The 16,309-nt window shown below is 48.9% G+C and overlaps 1 protein-coding gene across 2 annotated transcripts in view; it reads right to left on the minus strand.

The window, feature by feature from the left end:
* Window positions 1-15,178, minus strand: part of SLC1A7 (solute carrier family 1 member 7) — a 53,121-nt gene extending 37,943 nt beyond the window's left edge. For both annotated transcript variants that reach the window (XM_009208761.2, XM_003891900.3), the window contains exons 1-2: window positions 13,789-15,178; window positions 5,895-5,974 (exon numbers count right to left, since the gene is read on the minus strand). In XM_009208761.2, the coding sequence (XP_009207025.2) occupies window positions 5,895-5,974; window positions 13,789-13,965 (257 nt within the window). In that variant the 5' untranslated portion in view covers window positions 13,966-15,178. The remainder of the gene's footprint in view (window positions 1-5,894; window positions 5,975-13,788) is intronic.
* Between the last annotated feature and the right edge of the window lie 1,131 nt (window positions 15,179-16,309).

Genomic DNA, 16,309 nt, shown 5'->3' on the forward strand with positions numbered 1-16,309 from the left:
AGACCCTGTCTCAATTTAAAAAAAAAAAAAAGAAAAAGAATAGGAATTCATGACAGAGAAGGAGGCTTTGACTGCCATGGCACAAGAAATGGCTCTGGGCGCCAGGTGAGTGCATCATGGAGAGGCGCGGGACCCGGCCAGTGCCCCCATGGAGGCCCTGTGGGTGTGCAGGTATGCATGACTCCAGTGAAGCAGGGCATGCTGCACGGTCTGTACTGGTGTTGAGGGAGCAGCCGGGTGTGCTTCAGTCAAGGGTGGCTTTCCAGGGCAGGGGACAGGTGAGCTGCTGCTGCTAATTAGAACCATGAAGATGGAAGAGGCCATCCAAGGGGCTTCCTGCTGAGAGCAGGGACAGAGGTGGCCACGGGCTGGGGGAGCATTCATGACACATCTGAGGAGCCTGGTGATGCTTTAATAAGTTATAAAAACATGGGACATCTGCCAGGCATGGTGGCTCACGTATGTAATCCTAGCACTTTGGGAGGCCGAGGTGGGTGGATCACCTGAGGTCAGGAGTTTGAGACCAGCCTGGCCAACGTGGTGAAACCCCGTCTCTACTAAGAAATCAAAAATTTGCCTCGTGGTGGTGCGCGCCTGTAATCCCAGCTACTTGGGCGGCTGAGGCAGGAGAATTGCTTGAACCTGGGAGGCGGAGACTGCAGTGAGCTGAGATCACACCACTGCACTCCAGCCTAGGCAACACAGTGAGACTCTGTCTCAAAAAAAAAAAAAGAAAAGAAAGAAAAAGAAAAGGAAAAAGAAGAAAGAAAAACATAGGACATCCATAATGTACCAGGAGCCATGCTGGGTCTTCACGTACATTCTCTTATTTACTTTTCATAATAACCCTGTGAGGGAGGTATTATTCCCACTTTATAGATAAGGACACTGAGGCTCAGATGCTAAAAGGCTTGTTTACGTCTGCACGTCTAGAGAGTGACTCCAAAGCCCTGTTCCTGCCCTGTAGCCTTTGCAGATTTCAGCCACCCTCGCCCATGCTGCCTGCTCCCCTGCCACATTGTGACAGATAAAGCCACCACTGGTCAAGCGTGGGCTGCACTCAGCTGGACTGAAGCACACCTGTCTGAGGAGGGACTGGGGCCAGGGGCTGGGCCGGAGAAATTCTAGAAAAAAGGAGCCCACAGCTGGAAGATGCCAGATTATGGGAAGAGTGACTGAACTTGGCTCCAACCCTCCTGGGCCCATTGCCCTCCCACTGGGCCTCCCTTCTCCAGAGCAAGGTGTGTCTGTGACCCCTCCATCGCAGCCCAGGGGCCTTTCAGCCCTCACGTCCACCCTTGCAGTCACCCACACTTCTTTACACCTCACCACCTCCCTTTGCTTGTTGTTTAGCTCTCCAGCCTCTGAACGAATCTGTCACGCTGAGTACCTGGCAGAGGTCAGTGTGAAAGGCAGAGGAGTCAATGACCTGATCCCCTCCTGGGATCTCAGACAAAAACAAAGATGCACACGACCCTGCCCACAGAGCGGGCCACTCCACTGGCCTGACCCCTCAACAGGGGCACTTCTTGTTCAGTGAGATGAGTGCCTCTCCCACATAGGGATGCTAGTTTGTTTGCTCACATAGACGTCACTAGTGGACTAAAAAATGCCTGTCCCCCATTGTGTGGCATGCCAGCTGTGACCGCGAGGTCACTGAGCTAACGACACTCAGCTCATGTAGGTCACACACAGCGTCAGCATTGGAGACAGGTCATCATCTATTTTACCAACCAGCGGGGAGGTGAAAGGACTTCCCACACAGAACCTTGAGACAGGTCTTGAATACAGAGTGAGACTTTAAATTAAAAGAGGGTGTGCATGGCAGGGGCTGGGCAGGAACAGGAGTGTGGAGACAGACCCCTGTGGCATGCTGCGGGACTAATGGGTGACCAGCCTCGTTCCAGGGCTTGGTGTGGGGAAAGGGTGGCTGTTTGTCCTGGAGAGAAGGTGGGAACAGATGTCATGGGAGCCAGGCTTTGAGGCCCAGACCTGCAGGTGGTTAGAACTGGAAGCTGGTGAGCCCAAATGTAACCCCTGCCCTCCCGCCACTGCCCTGTAGCCAGGTCACACTGCAGAAAACCTTGCCTTCCTGGGTCACCGCGTGGAGCCCCTGGGGATGGGAGTACCACAGCCTCCTGCTGGGCTCCGAAGATGTGGAGCCAGAAGGTCTGACCCCAGGACAATCAGGAGGTTTAAAATCCTCAGAATACTTTTGGAGCTCTGAAAGCAAACCTCTGCTTGGACCCTTTGGGGTTCTGGTTCAGTCAGCTCAGGGTCAGTCCTGACATCTGAATTTTTCAAAGCGGCTCTGGTGATTTTGCCCTGCGCTGAGTAACAACCTCACACAAGAGTGGCTGTTCCTCAAAGGCAGGGACACCCATCCCTGGGCTGGCCAAGAGCAAGAGCTCAGGGGACAGTGTGGATGGACTCCTGGCCAGCATGGATAATAGGCCAGTTTGAGGCCAAAGGAGAGAGAGTTCAGGAATGAGGGGTTTTAGGGCTCAGAAATGCGTCATATTTCCCCCATGAAGGTTTAATTCTCCCTTCGTAGGAAAATGTTAAAGCAGTTCCATTTCTCAGTGACACGGTTGCTCTGCACCAGTCCAAACTCTATAACAAACAAATGAAATGTATGAACACGTCCTGGCTTTTCTCAACTTAATACCACATGCATTTCCAGCCAAGAGAACACTGAGTCTGGTGGAGGGAGACCAGGCATTTGAGAGCCAGAAAGTGGAGAGCTGGACGGGCCTTTGTTGCTGGGTAAAGAAGCCCAGGGTTGGGGCCTCACCTCAGATCGCATGATCGCTTGTGCAGGAGGCAGGTTGAGGACCCAGGCCTCTGACTTCCGAACAGGATTTTTGTGGTTTGTTTTGAGTGACTTGTCCAAGGCCACACAGGTAATACATAGCAAGGCCAGGCTGTGTGATTCCAGGGTCCACACAATGGCCTCTAAGGTGCTTCTGTTCTGAGAGAGGGGCAACGCCCAGGCAGTTAGGACAGTCAGCAGGAAAGGGCAGACAGAGCTGCTGCCAAGGGTCCTAGCTTCCTCTACCAGTGCACTTATTTAGCTGTTCAGTGATTGTCTATGTTCCTGTCAGTCTTCCCAGCAGTCTGTGAACACCACAAGATAGTCTCTCCAGAGACAGGGACAATCTCTCCATCATCTCTGTGTCTGCAGCACCCAGCACAGGGCCAAGTGTCCAGAAAGCACAATGCATGATTGCTGGATCCATTCATTAATTCACTTGACCAGTATTAATAGCACCTACTATGTGCCTGGCACTTGGCTAGGTGCTGACAACACAGAGTTGAATCTAGGCAGAGTAGCCTCATTAACTTTGCAAAGCTGACAGCCCAATGGGAGATAAAGAAACTAATCAACAAGTGAATGCATGTAGAATGACAATATATGATACGGGAACGGGGTACAGTGAGGGAGAGCCAGGGTGGCGTGAAGGGGTCAGTGGGGAGGGCCTTCCTAAGAAGATGATGTGCAAGTTGAGATGGAAAAAAAGAGGAGGAAGAAGAGGTATAAGATGTTGGGGAAGCGTGTTCCAGAGGAAGGAACAGCATGTGTGGGGGCCCTGAGGTGGTAAGGGCTTGGTCTGCTTAGGGAACTCGAGGCTGGTGGGGACTGGAGTGTGTGACACGGAATGAGGTGGGATGGGCAGGGCAGATCACGCAGGGCCTCCTAGACCAGGTTAATGGTCTGCAGATTGAGTCTACATGTCATGGAAGCCGTTGAAGGTAAATGAGGGGCAGGGCCCAATCTACTTTTCTCGAGATCCTTCTAGCCACTGGGTGGAATGGATGGGAGGGGACAAGAAGTGAGGCGAGGAGACCAGTGAGGTCGTGGTGGAGTCCGGATGTGAGAAGAGAGTGCCTTGGCCTGTAGGGTGGGGAGGAAGCTCCATTCTTCGACTGAGTAGGCAGAATCCGCTGGAGCTGCAGATGGGGCTGTGGGGTTGAGAGAAAGGGGATAGCCAACGACAGGCCTGATGGAAGACCTGGGTGATGGAGCTGCCATTTGCGGACAAGAAGAAAACAGGAAAAGGAGGCAGTTTTCTGGGTAAAACTTCAAGTTGGTGACATTAAACTTGAAGTGTGGCTGGGCACGGTGGCTCATGCCTATAATCCCAGCACTTTGGGAGGCTGAGGCAGGTGGATTGCTGGAGCTCAGGAGTTTGAGACTAGCCTGGGCAACATGGTGAGGCCCAGCCTCTACAAAAAATACAAAAAAGTCACCAGGTGTGGTGATGCGCGCCTGTGGTCCCAGTTACTTGGGGGGCTGAGGTGGGAGGATCACTTGAACCCAGGAAGCCAAGGCTGCAGTAAGCTGAGATTGTGCCACTGCACTCTAGCCTGGGCGACAGAGCAAGATCCTGTCTCAAAAAAAACAAAACTTGAAATGTTTGTGAAACATCCAAGTGGAGATGTCAAATAGGCAGTTGGCTAATGAAGCGTGGAGCTCAGAGGAGAGGTCTGGGAAGATCTCCATCTGCGGGCATTGGGCTTGTAGGTGGTACATTAAAGCTATGAAATTAGATGAGAAAAGGCTGGAGAAACTGAACATTTGGAGATTGAGTAGAAGGAGAGAGGCCAGGATGGATGGGCAGAAAGCAGGCAAAAAGGAGAGTGTGAGTCCACAGGGAAGGGCATTTCATGAGGGCAAGAGTAATCAGCTGCACCCATGGCTGTGGAGAGGCCATGTGGAGGAACCGGACGTGTCGTACAGATTCAGCAACACAGAGGACTGCTGACCCTGACAGATGCACTGGCTCAGTGAATGACTCCAAAGATGTAGCAAGAGGAGACAGTCACTAGAGTGAGTTGAGGAGTCAGGGAAGGCTTCCTGAGGGAGGTAGCATTTCAGCAGAGCCTTGAAGGCTGAGTCCTGAGAGATTTAAATGCTGCTTGCAAAGGCCTCTGTGCAGAAAATACAAAGCGCCCTTGGCCTGGGGATTATCTCCACTTCACAAAGGGGAGAGGGCCGAGGAGCTGGCTCACTGCTCAGCGGCAGGGAGGCCGGGAGGCAGAGCCCATGCAGAGGCTCACCCTCTTTCCTGTCTGCAGAGGAGTCCTGGAAGATGAAGATTTCTCATGGCCTCAGAGCAAAGGTTCTTAGACACCAACTGGAGCAGCCACTCGTTATACATCTGGAAAACTCAAAGCCTGGACAGGGATAGGGTTGCTCAAGGTCACCCTAGCACATCAGTGAAAGGGACCAAGGGATCTCCCATAATTTCTGTGGCCCGCACCCTACTGGGTGAGGTCTGAATTCTTCAGCCTCATGTTCAAGGTCTTTCATGACTGGGCAAGAGCTCACCCTCCAAATTCATCTCCCACTGTCCCTCTCTTGTCCCAAGTCCCAACCTCCTGAGTGCTCAGATACACAAGCACATAGTCTTCATGAAAACCCTTCAAAGTAGGTGGTGTTGTTCCCATTTTACAGATGAGGAAACTGAGGTGTAGAGAGGTGAGATAATGTGTCCAAAGTTACACAGCCGAGCCAGGATATGATCACTGGAATATCATCAGAGTTAGTTCTCTTTTCTCCAGGCCTTGCTGCATCACCATGAACAGCCCCTCCTCTGGGAAGTCATCCCTCAATTCCCTGGCCTTGAGTTATCTTGGAGTCAGGTCATGTCCTTTGACTCCAAATCACCTGTTCTGCCCACGAAAAATTCTACTGGATGGAACCAACAACTGGGGCCACTAAATGACTCAGAAGCCAGCAGCCCACAGCACCACCCATAAAGGCTCTGAAGTCACACTCCTCCCATGGCCTGTGGTTGCTGTTCAGCCACCCACAGCAGGAGCCGGGCAGCAACAGAAGCCATCCTCTCCCCTCCTGGTTCCAGACCGCCTGGCCGAAACTCCGCTCTCACCTGGAGACCACCAGTGGAAGGATCATCATCTTCAGCATCCTCATCAGGAGCTCTCCAGGGAACTGGAAGTAACTAATTTCCTGAAAACACAGTAAGAACTGGGGTTATAGCAAGAGATGTAGACTGCACAGTGGTTCCATGCTTCACAGTCTTTGAAGCACTATCCCATCTGACTCCCCTGTCTAGCACATGGCAGCAGAGTCCATGGAGAAAGAAATGGCTTTGGAGCCACAGAACTGGGTTCCAATCCTGGTAAACACCGCCCCGCCCCCCCACCACCACCACCAATCCACCACAAGCTGTGTGGCCTTAAGCATCTTCTGTGACCACTCTGAGTTTTTGCGTTTTTCTCGTCTATAACATGAGGGTAATAACTACAGTAGTCCCTACTTATTCTCAGGGGACGTGTTCCGAGACTGCCAGTGGATGCCTGAAACCACGGAGACTGAACCTATGGATGTTGTTTTTTGCCTATATGTACATACCTACGATAAAATGTAATTCATAAATTAGACACAGTAAGAGATTAACAGTAACTAATAATCAAATGGAGCGATTAGAAGATACTGTAATAAAAGTTATGTGAATGTGGTCTCTCTTAAAATCGCTTACAGTACTGTTCTCACCCATTTTCAGACCACTGGTAACTGAAATCATAGAAAGTGAAACAGTGGATAAGGGGGGACTACTCTGCCTCACTGGGTCATTGGGGGACTTAAATGGGAGAATGCATGCAAGCACTTAGCACAGCGCCTGGATGACAGTAAATGTTCGATAATCCTGTGAATAACAGCTCTCCTCCCATCTGCACCACGCATCTGGCCTAGCCATGGAATAAAATCTCTCTCGTGTAGCAGATGGCAAGTGATGAGAGGACAGAGCCGAGTACCGCTCACGCGTTCATTCAACCCGCATCACGCCAGGCATCATGGTGAGCACCCCAACATGAACTAGGCAGGGTTCCTGCCCTGAGAAATCCCCAGCCTAGCTGGTGAGGAGACCCACTCCTAAGCAGACCATGGCCTTCTTGCAAGTCAGTTTCTCCATCTGTTTTGGGTCCATTCTCTAGCGCTTCTCCCCGAAAATGCTGAGAGAGAGGATCAGATTGAATGGGTGCGACACCATGCAGTAGAAACAGCCCCCTTTAGCAGAGTTCTTAGGCCTGACTCCTTCCTAGGCCGCTGGCTCCAGCCTGTCCACGGATCTTTGACTAAGTAGCCAATTCCTTGCCCAGTAAGCTGTCGCCCAAGTAACAGTCACGTGACCAGGACCTGATACCTGAAGCAGAAGGGCTGCTAAGCCCAGTTGAATCTGACTTTCAGATAACAATGTGTAATTCATTCTTATACTTTAAAAAAAAAAAAAAAAATTGCTGTTTATCTGAAACTCCAGTTTATCTGGGTGTGCTGTTTTTAAAAAATTTTTTAACTTAATTCAGTTTTGCTACTCTGGCAACTCTGGCGTGGGACCACTTTCTTCAGAGGGTGAGGTTGTGGGCGAGGCAGGCAAATGGACTTTCAAACATCATCCAAGTTAAATTGTTGTACTTGCAACTTTTTTTTTTTTAACCAAAGCCAAACATACTTGGTTAATGATCTGATGCTTTAAAAACCTCCAAATCATTGAATGTTGGTGCTGTGAGGGGACTCTTGAGATCTTCTAGCCCAGCCCACTCATGTGATAGATGAGGAAGCTGAACCGCAAAAGGGAGGTGACGGGCCCACCCAATGTTAACCGCAGCACAGGACCAGGAATCAGGCCTCCTAGTCCTGTACTGCTACCATTTCCAATGCACCAGAAAATCTGCTTTTTAAAGAAATATACCCATCATGGCTCTCCCTCTCTCTCTCTCTCTCTCTCTCTCTCTCTCTCTATCTATCTATCTATCTATCTATATATATTTTTAAAGACAGAGTCTTGCTCTGTTGCCAGGCTGGAGTGCAGTGCAGTGGTGCCATCTTGGCTCACTGCAACCTCTGCGTCCCGGGTTCAAGCAATTCCCCTGCCTCAGCCTCCCAAGTAGCTGGGATTACATGTGCCACCATGCCCGGCTAATTTTTGTATTTTAGTAGAGACGGAGTTTCACCATGTTGACCAGGATGGTCTCAATCTCCTGACCTTGCGATCTGCCCTCCTCAGCCTCCCAAAGTGCTAGGATTACAGGTGTGAGCCACGCACCCTGCCAACGATATATTTTTAATTAACTTTAGTCCATATATATATATATATATATATATATTTTTTTTTTTTTTCTTTTACATTTTGACACAGGGCCTCATTCTGTCACCCAGGCAGGAGTGCAGTGGTGCGATCTTGGCTCACTGCAACCTCCACCTCCTGGGCTCAAGCAATCTTCACACCTCAGGCTCCCGAGTAGCTGAGACCACAGATGTGTGCCACCAAGCCCAGCTAATTTTTGTATTCTTTGTAGAGACAGAGTCTCACTACGTTGCCGAGACTGGTCTCAAACTCCTGGACTCAAGCAGTCCTCCCAGCTCAGCCTCCCAAAGTGCTGGGATTATAGGCGTGAGCCACTGCGCCTGGCACCCACATGTATTCTTTACGTTAAAAGTGCTCTAATAGTCAGGCTCGGTGGCTCATGCCTGTAATCCCAGCACTTTGAGAGGCCAAGGTAGGTGGATCACTTGAGGTTAAGAGTTTGAGACCAGCCCAGCCAACATGGCAAAACCCCGTCTCTACTAAAAAATACAAAAATTAGTTGGGCATGGTGGTGTGTGTCTGTAGTCCCAGCTACTCAGGAGGCTGAGGCACAAGATTCGCTTGAACCCAGGAGGCAGGGGTTGCAGCAAGCTGAGATCACGCCACTGCACTCCAACCTGGGCGACAGAGGGAGACTCTATCTTAAAAAAATAAAAATAAAAATAAATAAATAAGTAAACAGTGCTCTACTGATAAAAAGGCAGCTCTTTCCTCATCTTTCTCTATCCCTATCTCACAACTTACCAGTAGTGAACATGCCCAGTTCTTCTAGCTGTTTCCCATAGTATCAGTATTTCTAGATAATATGGTCATAATGCTATTTCTTGATTCATCATTTTGACATCTATCAACTTCTCTGCCATGATTGATGAAAACTTAGTTCTTACTCCCTTTCTCTCCACCTATTTCACCATTATATTTATATCAATTTTTAGGTAAATCAATAGTCAAGATTTACAATGTTTTGATCGTCAAACAGTGCTTAACCGTTGAGCCAAGTAATGTGCTACAACCATGCCGCCTTGCTTGTAGCCTAAAGTTAATTGACTGATTTTTATTTGTCTTGCTTTCTGGGAATCACCCACTAATTTCTTCCAAACATTTTAACATGTCTACTAAACTACCTAATGATAGTATTTTCTGCTCTCTCAAGCACATTGGTTCTCTTTTATCCTGCCTGGGACCTTGGTCCGTGAGCTCTCCACCTTCCTGCTCCAGTTTGGACTGACTGCTTTCTAGGCCCAGTGCTTGTCATGGTTCCCTTCTTGATTGTCATTCTGGGACTTATCCTTTAGAGGGCCCCCTGTTTCTGGGATCCCTTGTCTTCTTGGTTTACTTCCTTGTTTTGCTGAAACATCTCCTTTGGTAGCTTTCTGAGTAATAGTGGATGGCAGATAAACTTTTCTGAGTCCTTACCTGAGTAAAAATGCCTTTATTCTACCTTTACCTCTGATAATAGCATATGTGAGACACTTCGTTGGAAATAATTTCCCCTCAGGTTTGGAAGATGTTTGTTTTCTAGCTTCTAGTTTGCTTACGGTGTTCAAAGTCATTCTGATTCCTTAAATGATGTTCCTTAAATGATGTTGGTTTTATTCCACCAGAACCATCCAAAGATCATCTGTTTATCTCCACTTTTTGGTAATTTCATGGTGATAGGCCATAGTATGGGGTTTTCTTTCTTTTTTTAAGCAAAATTGACAGTGCTATGCTTACCTTTCACTTCTGAGAAACTGCTTAGATTCTCTGCAAACTGTTTCTCCTCTATTTTTCTTCTGTTAGCTCTCTCTCTAAAAGTGTCATTAGGTAGCTGGACATTGAACATTCTAATTTTCTTATGTTTCTTTTCTATTTTCATTTCTTTTTGTTCTAGTTTCTGGGAGATTTCTACAACTTTATCCCAGTTATTGACATTAATGGGTTTTTTTTGGAGATGGGGGTCTCACGCCATGTTTCCCAGGCTGGTCTTGAACTCCTGGGCTCAGGCAATCCACCCGCCTTGGCCTCCCAAAGTGCTAGGATTACAAGTATGAGCCACCAGGTCTAGCCAAAGTTTTTCTATTAATATATAATATTTGTACATATTTATGGGGTACAGTTGGTATATTGCTACATACACTGTGTAATGTTCAAATCAGGGTATTCAGGGTCTCCAACACTTTGAGTATTTATCCTTTCTATGTGTTGGGCAGCTACTCACATTTTTATCTTAGTTCTTCTATTTTTAATTTCCCCAGATTCTTTTTTGTTCTCTGATTGTTCCTTCTGTTTGCATCCCCTCTGTTGTACGGTAACTATATCTTCACTCCGGAAAGCCTAAGAGGAGATTTACAAAGCTTCCTTCTCCTCCCCACCTTGTCTCTGCTTCATTAGAGACCCCCTTTTCTCTTTGTTTCTCTCATTAGAGACCCCCTTTTCTCTTCGTTTACTCTGTTTCACGTTAGCAGTCTCCTCACGTTGCTGGTGGCGTGGCTTTCAGCTCATATGTAAGTTTGAAGTGCTGAACTTCTGCGTGTATGAGTGGGGCTTTCAACTGACGGCCCTCAGGGCAGGGCGACAGGTGCTGATCTGGCTTTTTCACTGGGGCTGTGTGGGATGGTAGAGGAGTCTCCTTTATAGCAGAATTTAGAGATCTTTTCTCTGAGGCTTCAGTGAGAGAAGTCTCTTCTTGCCTTTGCCTGAGGAATGACATGGTGCCTAAGCTCAGCTGACAGTGATCTGAAACTGTGCTGGGGACCCCACTCAGATGAAAATGTCTGCTAATTAGTTTGAAGTAGGTGCCTCAGCATGGCCCTCTCCCCAACACACACAGGGGTGGCCCAATACCCCCAAGTCCAGCTTCTCTGGTTCTTTGGGGCAGGCAGTGGGGTAGAGATGGGTGGATGAGTCCCCCAATTGAACTGGAAGGTCCCTAGGGGTCTAACTGCTCTAGTTACAAAATTCCAAACCATGCCTGGGCTTTCAACCCCAGCCTCACCCTGCCTAGTGCAGCATCTTGCTCTTTTATGTTCTGGAGTCTACAAGGCAAACTGGCTTGGTATCGACTTCCATAGACTGACTAAGATTCCAGCTTTCTGTGAACAAGGTCATAAGCTCCACCCACCTCCATATTGTCTAATTTGTTGTAGCCTCTCGATTTCTTTTCTCAACTGTCTCCTTTTATATTCCCTTTATTCTTGGTGGTTTTATCTTTTAAAAATCCCATTACTAAAATGTTAGTGGAATTCTAGGAAGGAGGGAAAAAAATGGATACAACTGTAATTTACCATGGTTTAACTGAAGTCTCAAAATGCTCAGTATTTTTAAATGAGATACTCATATCCCAAGACAAAATCCTGTGATTTTGTAAATTCTTTTCACAAATAGAACATTCTACCATTTTCCAAATTGTTTATGATTTTTGCCTGTTGCATAAGCTTACAAAACAAGAAGGGTTTAGTTTCTGAGTCACAGGCAAAGAGATCAAACAGAGAAATCCCAGATTTCAAAGTAAGATGCTGAGAAAGCCAGTTCCTGCCAAATAATTGTTCTAAGCCTCTACATCCTTCCTTCAATTTATCTGGCAGGTTAATCCAGACCGGAATACATTTGCATTTCCAAACAGATGGGAAAGGCAGCTTTGGCAAAGGAGGCCCCAGATGAGTTTGGCTTTTAATAATAGGCATTCCAATTTGTTTTCACAAAATAATCTTCCTGCAGGAGATATATTTTTGTTGCTGAGGAAAATTAAAGAGAACAGATTGCAGATTTTTTGTTCCATTGCCAGTTTAATCCAGCAAATAGTTGAGCGTTCTCTCTGTGCCTGACACAGGGCTAGGCTCAGGTTTTGGTTAAAAACAAACAAACAAACCCATATGTTGTTCAGCAGTGTGCAGCTTGGTGGGAGAAAGAGACACCCACATAGCCAGCTCTGAAGCCAGGTGGCCAGCAGTGGGGTTACAGTTATTTTTCATCAGCTATGGGAGATGAGATGGTTCCTGATGTAGACAGGACTCTAACAGGTAGATAAGGGAGAGAGGGGGAGTAACATGTAGTAAGCACCTACTGTATGCTGAGCACTAATGAATCCTTGGTTTATTCCTCATAACAATTCCAGTAGACATATACTGCCCCATATCCCATTTTACAGATAAGGAAACTGAGGCCCAGGGAGGAGAGAGGATATTGCCCAGCCATTTGCTAGCAGAGTCAAAGTTCAGGGTTTCTCTGCCTCCAGAGTCCACACCTCTTTCTAAATAACTGCTCGAGGCCTAACAGGGTCACCGTAGTCGTGGCTCAGTTCTCCAGGAGTGGGTGTTTTCCTTTTAATGGAAGACAAAGTCTCATGCCTGACGCCAGTTGTAGAGACAGCGTTAGACCTTAGTGAGCAGGGAAGAGGACTTTCTGGGAATAGGGACACTTCCAGGAGCCCATTGACAAAGGCTCTCTCCTTGACCACACTTTAGATAGTCTCCTCTGAGCCCTCTTTTCCACTGGGCTTTGTCCTTGGGCCTTGTCTTTGGCCTGCATAGTCCAACTGTAGCAAAAGTCCTGCCAAGTCAGTTTAGTGAGGATCCTTCACCCTTCAGCATCCCGATACTGGATCAGATTCCCCATCCCAGATCAATGTCTGGTCGCCCTGGCCTGCCTTCAGCAAGAATCCCCCTACCCTGATGTCTCCTGCAGCCATTTGCTGTCCCCGACCCCCTCCCTCTGCTCACTGGCTGTAAATCTCCAGCCGGCTTTGTTGTCTTTGTGGTTGGGTCCCATCTCTCTCCCCAGGAGGTCTTGATACCTACCCCCACCACAATAGTCCTGCATACAGCCTTCCTTACCAGTTTCACAAGTGGCAGAGGATTTTTTCTTTAACAGCATGGGAATGTCCCTCCCTCTTCTGTAAGAGATGGGGGCTGACAGGGAAAGGGGCTCTTTCCCAGGCAAGGCAGCTTCCCCATGGCAGTTATACAGGCTGGAAACCCGGGACCTGGCTCCCCTTCCTGTCCCCCGGCCCACATCCAATCAGCCCCCACATCCTGAAGCTTCTCCTTTTGAAAACAGTTCTCACGTCTATCCCTTTTATCTGCACTACCAGGTCTCCCTCAAGCTGCCCCTTACTCGGCCCCCTGCCTGCCTTGATACCATCCCCTCTCCACTCAGCACCTGAGGGGTCTCCCAAGCTCCAACTGGCCTGTCGCTCTTCTGCCCAAAAGCATCTCATGGTTGTTGCAAGCCCACGTATGGCAATGGGACTTATGGGCCAGCTGGCCTCTGTGCTCCGGCCCCTGCACCTGGCACCTGCTGTCACCTCTGCCTAGAGCGCCCTTCCTGGATCTCTTGTCATTTGAGCAGCCTTTAGGTGTTCTCTGGTGCCTGTTTGAACTCACACAAGACCCCCCTCTTTCCCCGCCACAACTCTTGGCCCTGTGTTTGTCGTCGTGAGGCACCCTTGCCTCTTCTCACCTGGTGGTGCTAGGTTTGTAATCACTCCCCAGCCACGTGACTGGTTCCTCCCTCTAGTCCTGCAAAATGTTTATCACACCCATGTTACCGATGAGAAAACCGGGACCCAGAGGGGCAGAGGGACTCACACACTGTCATGGCACCAGGGAGCTGTGACACGAGAATGTGACCCCAGATCCCTCAGGCCCACACACCCCTCCTGGATGGGGACCCCGAGATGCTCCGGGTGGCTGACCTGTGGTGAGAGGTGCCGGGTCCTCAGGAAGAAGCCGAGGAGGCAGCCCACAATGACAGACAGCACAGACAGGATGAGTAGTCCATTCCGCCTGCACACGTCCCTCCCCCGCGCCAAGATGGCATGCAGCACCATGGCAAGCCTGGCCTGCTGGCAAGGGGCACAGCACCATTCCATGCACAAGAGGCCGGCCGGGGGCACAGGGTCTGGGCTGAGGGCTCTAGCCCCTCAGTAGGCAGGTGGTCAGAGATGCTTAACACCAGTCGCCAGCCCCACGGCCAGGCCTGTGTGGCCGCCCTAGAGGGAAGCCACAATCCTATTACCAGCTGCATCATTAGGAGCTGGGAGCAGATTAGGGCCTGGGAAATTAGAGCAGACCACGTGGTCTGGGAGTTCAGCCCTCAAAGCCAAGCGTTCCTTTTAAACAGTTGAGTGGACCAGGTACTGGGAGGAACAAGAGGAACATTCGCTTGCTTGGTTTGATCTTTATCCCCGCTTCCTTCCAGAAAGAATCGAAAACAAGACAGTAAGACATCAGTTATCCTCTACATTAATTAAGCATTTGCTGTGCCCCAGGTGCCATTCTAGAAGAAAGTTACATGTACTGGCATATTTAATCCTAACACCAATCCCAAGAAATAAGTACTATCAATATCACCATTTTACAGATAAAGAAACTGAGGTGAGTGAGTGCATGTGCTGTGGGCCAGGCCTGTGCTGGCTGCCTTACCTATGCTAATCATAGGGAATCGTCCCAAAGACCCCAGGGTTTCCACCTTCATTTTTCAGAAAGGGAGGCTGAGACCCCAGGAGCCAGTCCCTTGGCCGTGGTCACAGAGGTCAGAAGTCGGGGCCAGGCCAGTCTGTTTCCACCACATGAGCAGGCAGGTAGGTTCAAGGGTGCTTGGCAGTATTGTGGGGAATGTAGATTCGAGTCCAGGGGACCTGAGTTCAAAGGTGGGCTGTGCCACTCACTGGGAAACAGAACATAGATGCTTCAGGGCTGTTTCAAGCCTGGTGCTGGGCACCCTACAGGCTCTCTGGACCTATTATTTTTTACAGATGACAGAGCCCAAGAGACTTGCATTCAGGTCCCAGCTCTGCCACTTACTAGCTGTGTGACCTCAGACAAGCATTTCATCTCACTGTGCCTCAGTTTCTCCATCTGTAAAATAGAGATGATAACAGCATCTACTTTGTTAGAGCTGGTACAAGATTCCACCCAGAGGGTATTTGGAAGTGCAGTGTGAACCCTGGCGTGCTGAACAGGGGAACAGACTCTTAGGGTCATTATCACACTTAGGGCTTTGGAGAAAGGGTGTCTTTTTGCTATTTCTTGTGGCCTGGCCTGCCCTGTCCTGTAAAGCCAGGGGGAATTAACCCTCGTCTATTTCACCAGAGATCTGTAATCTCATTAGGGGCAGTCAGGCGGCAGGCAGCAGGGAGAGGGAAGTGCAGTCTGCAGTGAGGGTGGGAGGTAAAGGGTGGGGTGCGCACAGGGGCTTCCTCCTCCTGACATAGGAGACAGGGGCAGAGGATGAAGAGGACAGGGCCAAGGCAGGGCGTGGGGGAGAGGCGGAGAGAGGGCACTGGGGCACAGGCTCTGAAGCCATGGACGGAGCTCCCAACTGGGAAGATTCTGATTCCAATTTAATCAGCTCTGTGACCTTGCCGTCTCTGAATCTCTGTCTTGTCTTTTTTAGAATGAGAGAAATGGGCCCAGGTACGTTCATCTAAGGAACTTCATTTCAGCAAACCAATCTTCCAAAGCCCCTGCTCTTTGCAGTAGCTTGGGGGTGGGGGTGGGGGTGAATACAAGTCTGAGAGGTTTTTTTTCTCTGACTTTGACTCTTAAAACCAAAAGTTTCTTGCTATACCTTCAACTCCAACAAATGCCTCATTTTCCAAATAATCAGGTGGTTGGTTACTTCCTAGAAGAGAAAACAAACATTTGGATTTGTGTTTTGCTCAACTCCCGGGCTCAAACAATCCTCCCATCTTGGCCTCCTAAAGTGTCGGGACTGCAGGCATGAGCCACCACACCCAGCCCAGACCTGGCCTTTACCTGTGCCATGATATAGGTGAGTCTTGCTTTCTACTCTGGCTCCATGACTCCGATTCCCAGGACATCCCCCACAGCCATCACTGACTCCTCTCTCCCACATGCTGACACTACCACTACCTGCCTACCAGACTACAACCTTTCTTTCCACTGTTCCTACAGTCTTCAACAGGAGAATTCCAACTCATTCTCGCAAATGTTCTTATAGTACCATTTAGTGCCACACCTCCTGGGTACTAGGAACACAGCAGTGAATCAAACGGTACCTGCCCTGCCCTCAGGGAGCTTATAGGAAAGTGGAGAGACCCCAAGAAAGGACTAATTCACACTAAAATGTAAGTGACTGATAATGAGTTTACTAACAATATTTGCAAATCAAATCAAGCCTCCTGGGTCAGAACCCTATAATAACTTACCATTGACAAAGAATCAACTGCCTTTTACAATGTCACTAGATGT

This window comes from Papio anubis, chromosome 1 (assembly GCF_008728515.1).
Source record: "Papio anubis isolate 15944 chromosome 1, Panubis1.0, whole genome shotgun sequence".
Taxonomy (NCBI): domain Eukaryota; kingdom Metazoa; phylum Chordata; class Mammalia; order Primates; family Cercopithecidae; genus Papio; species Papio anubis.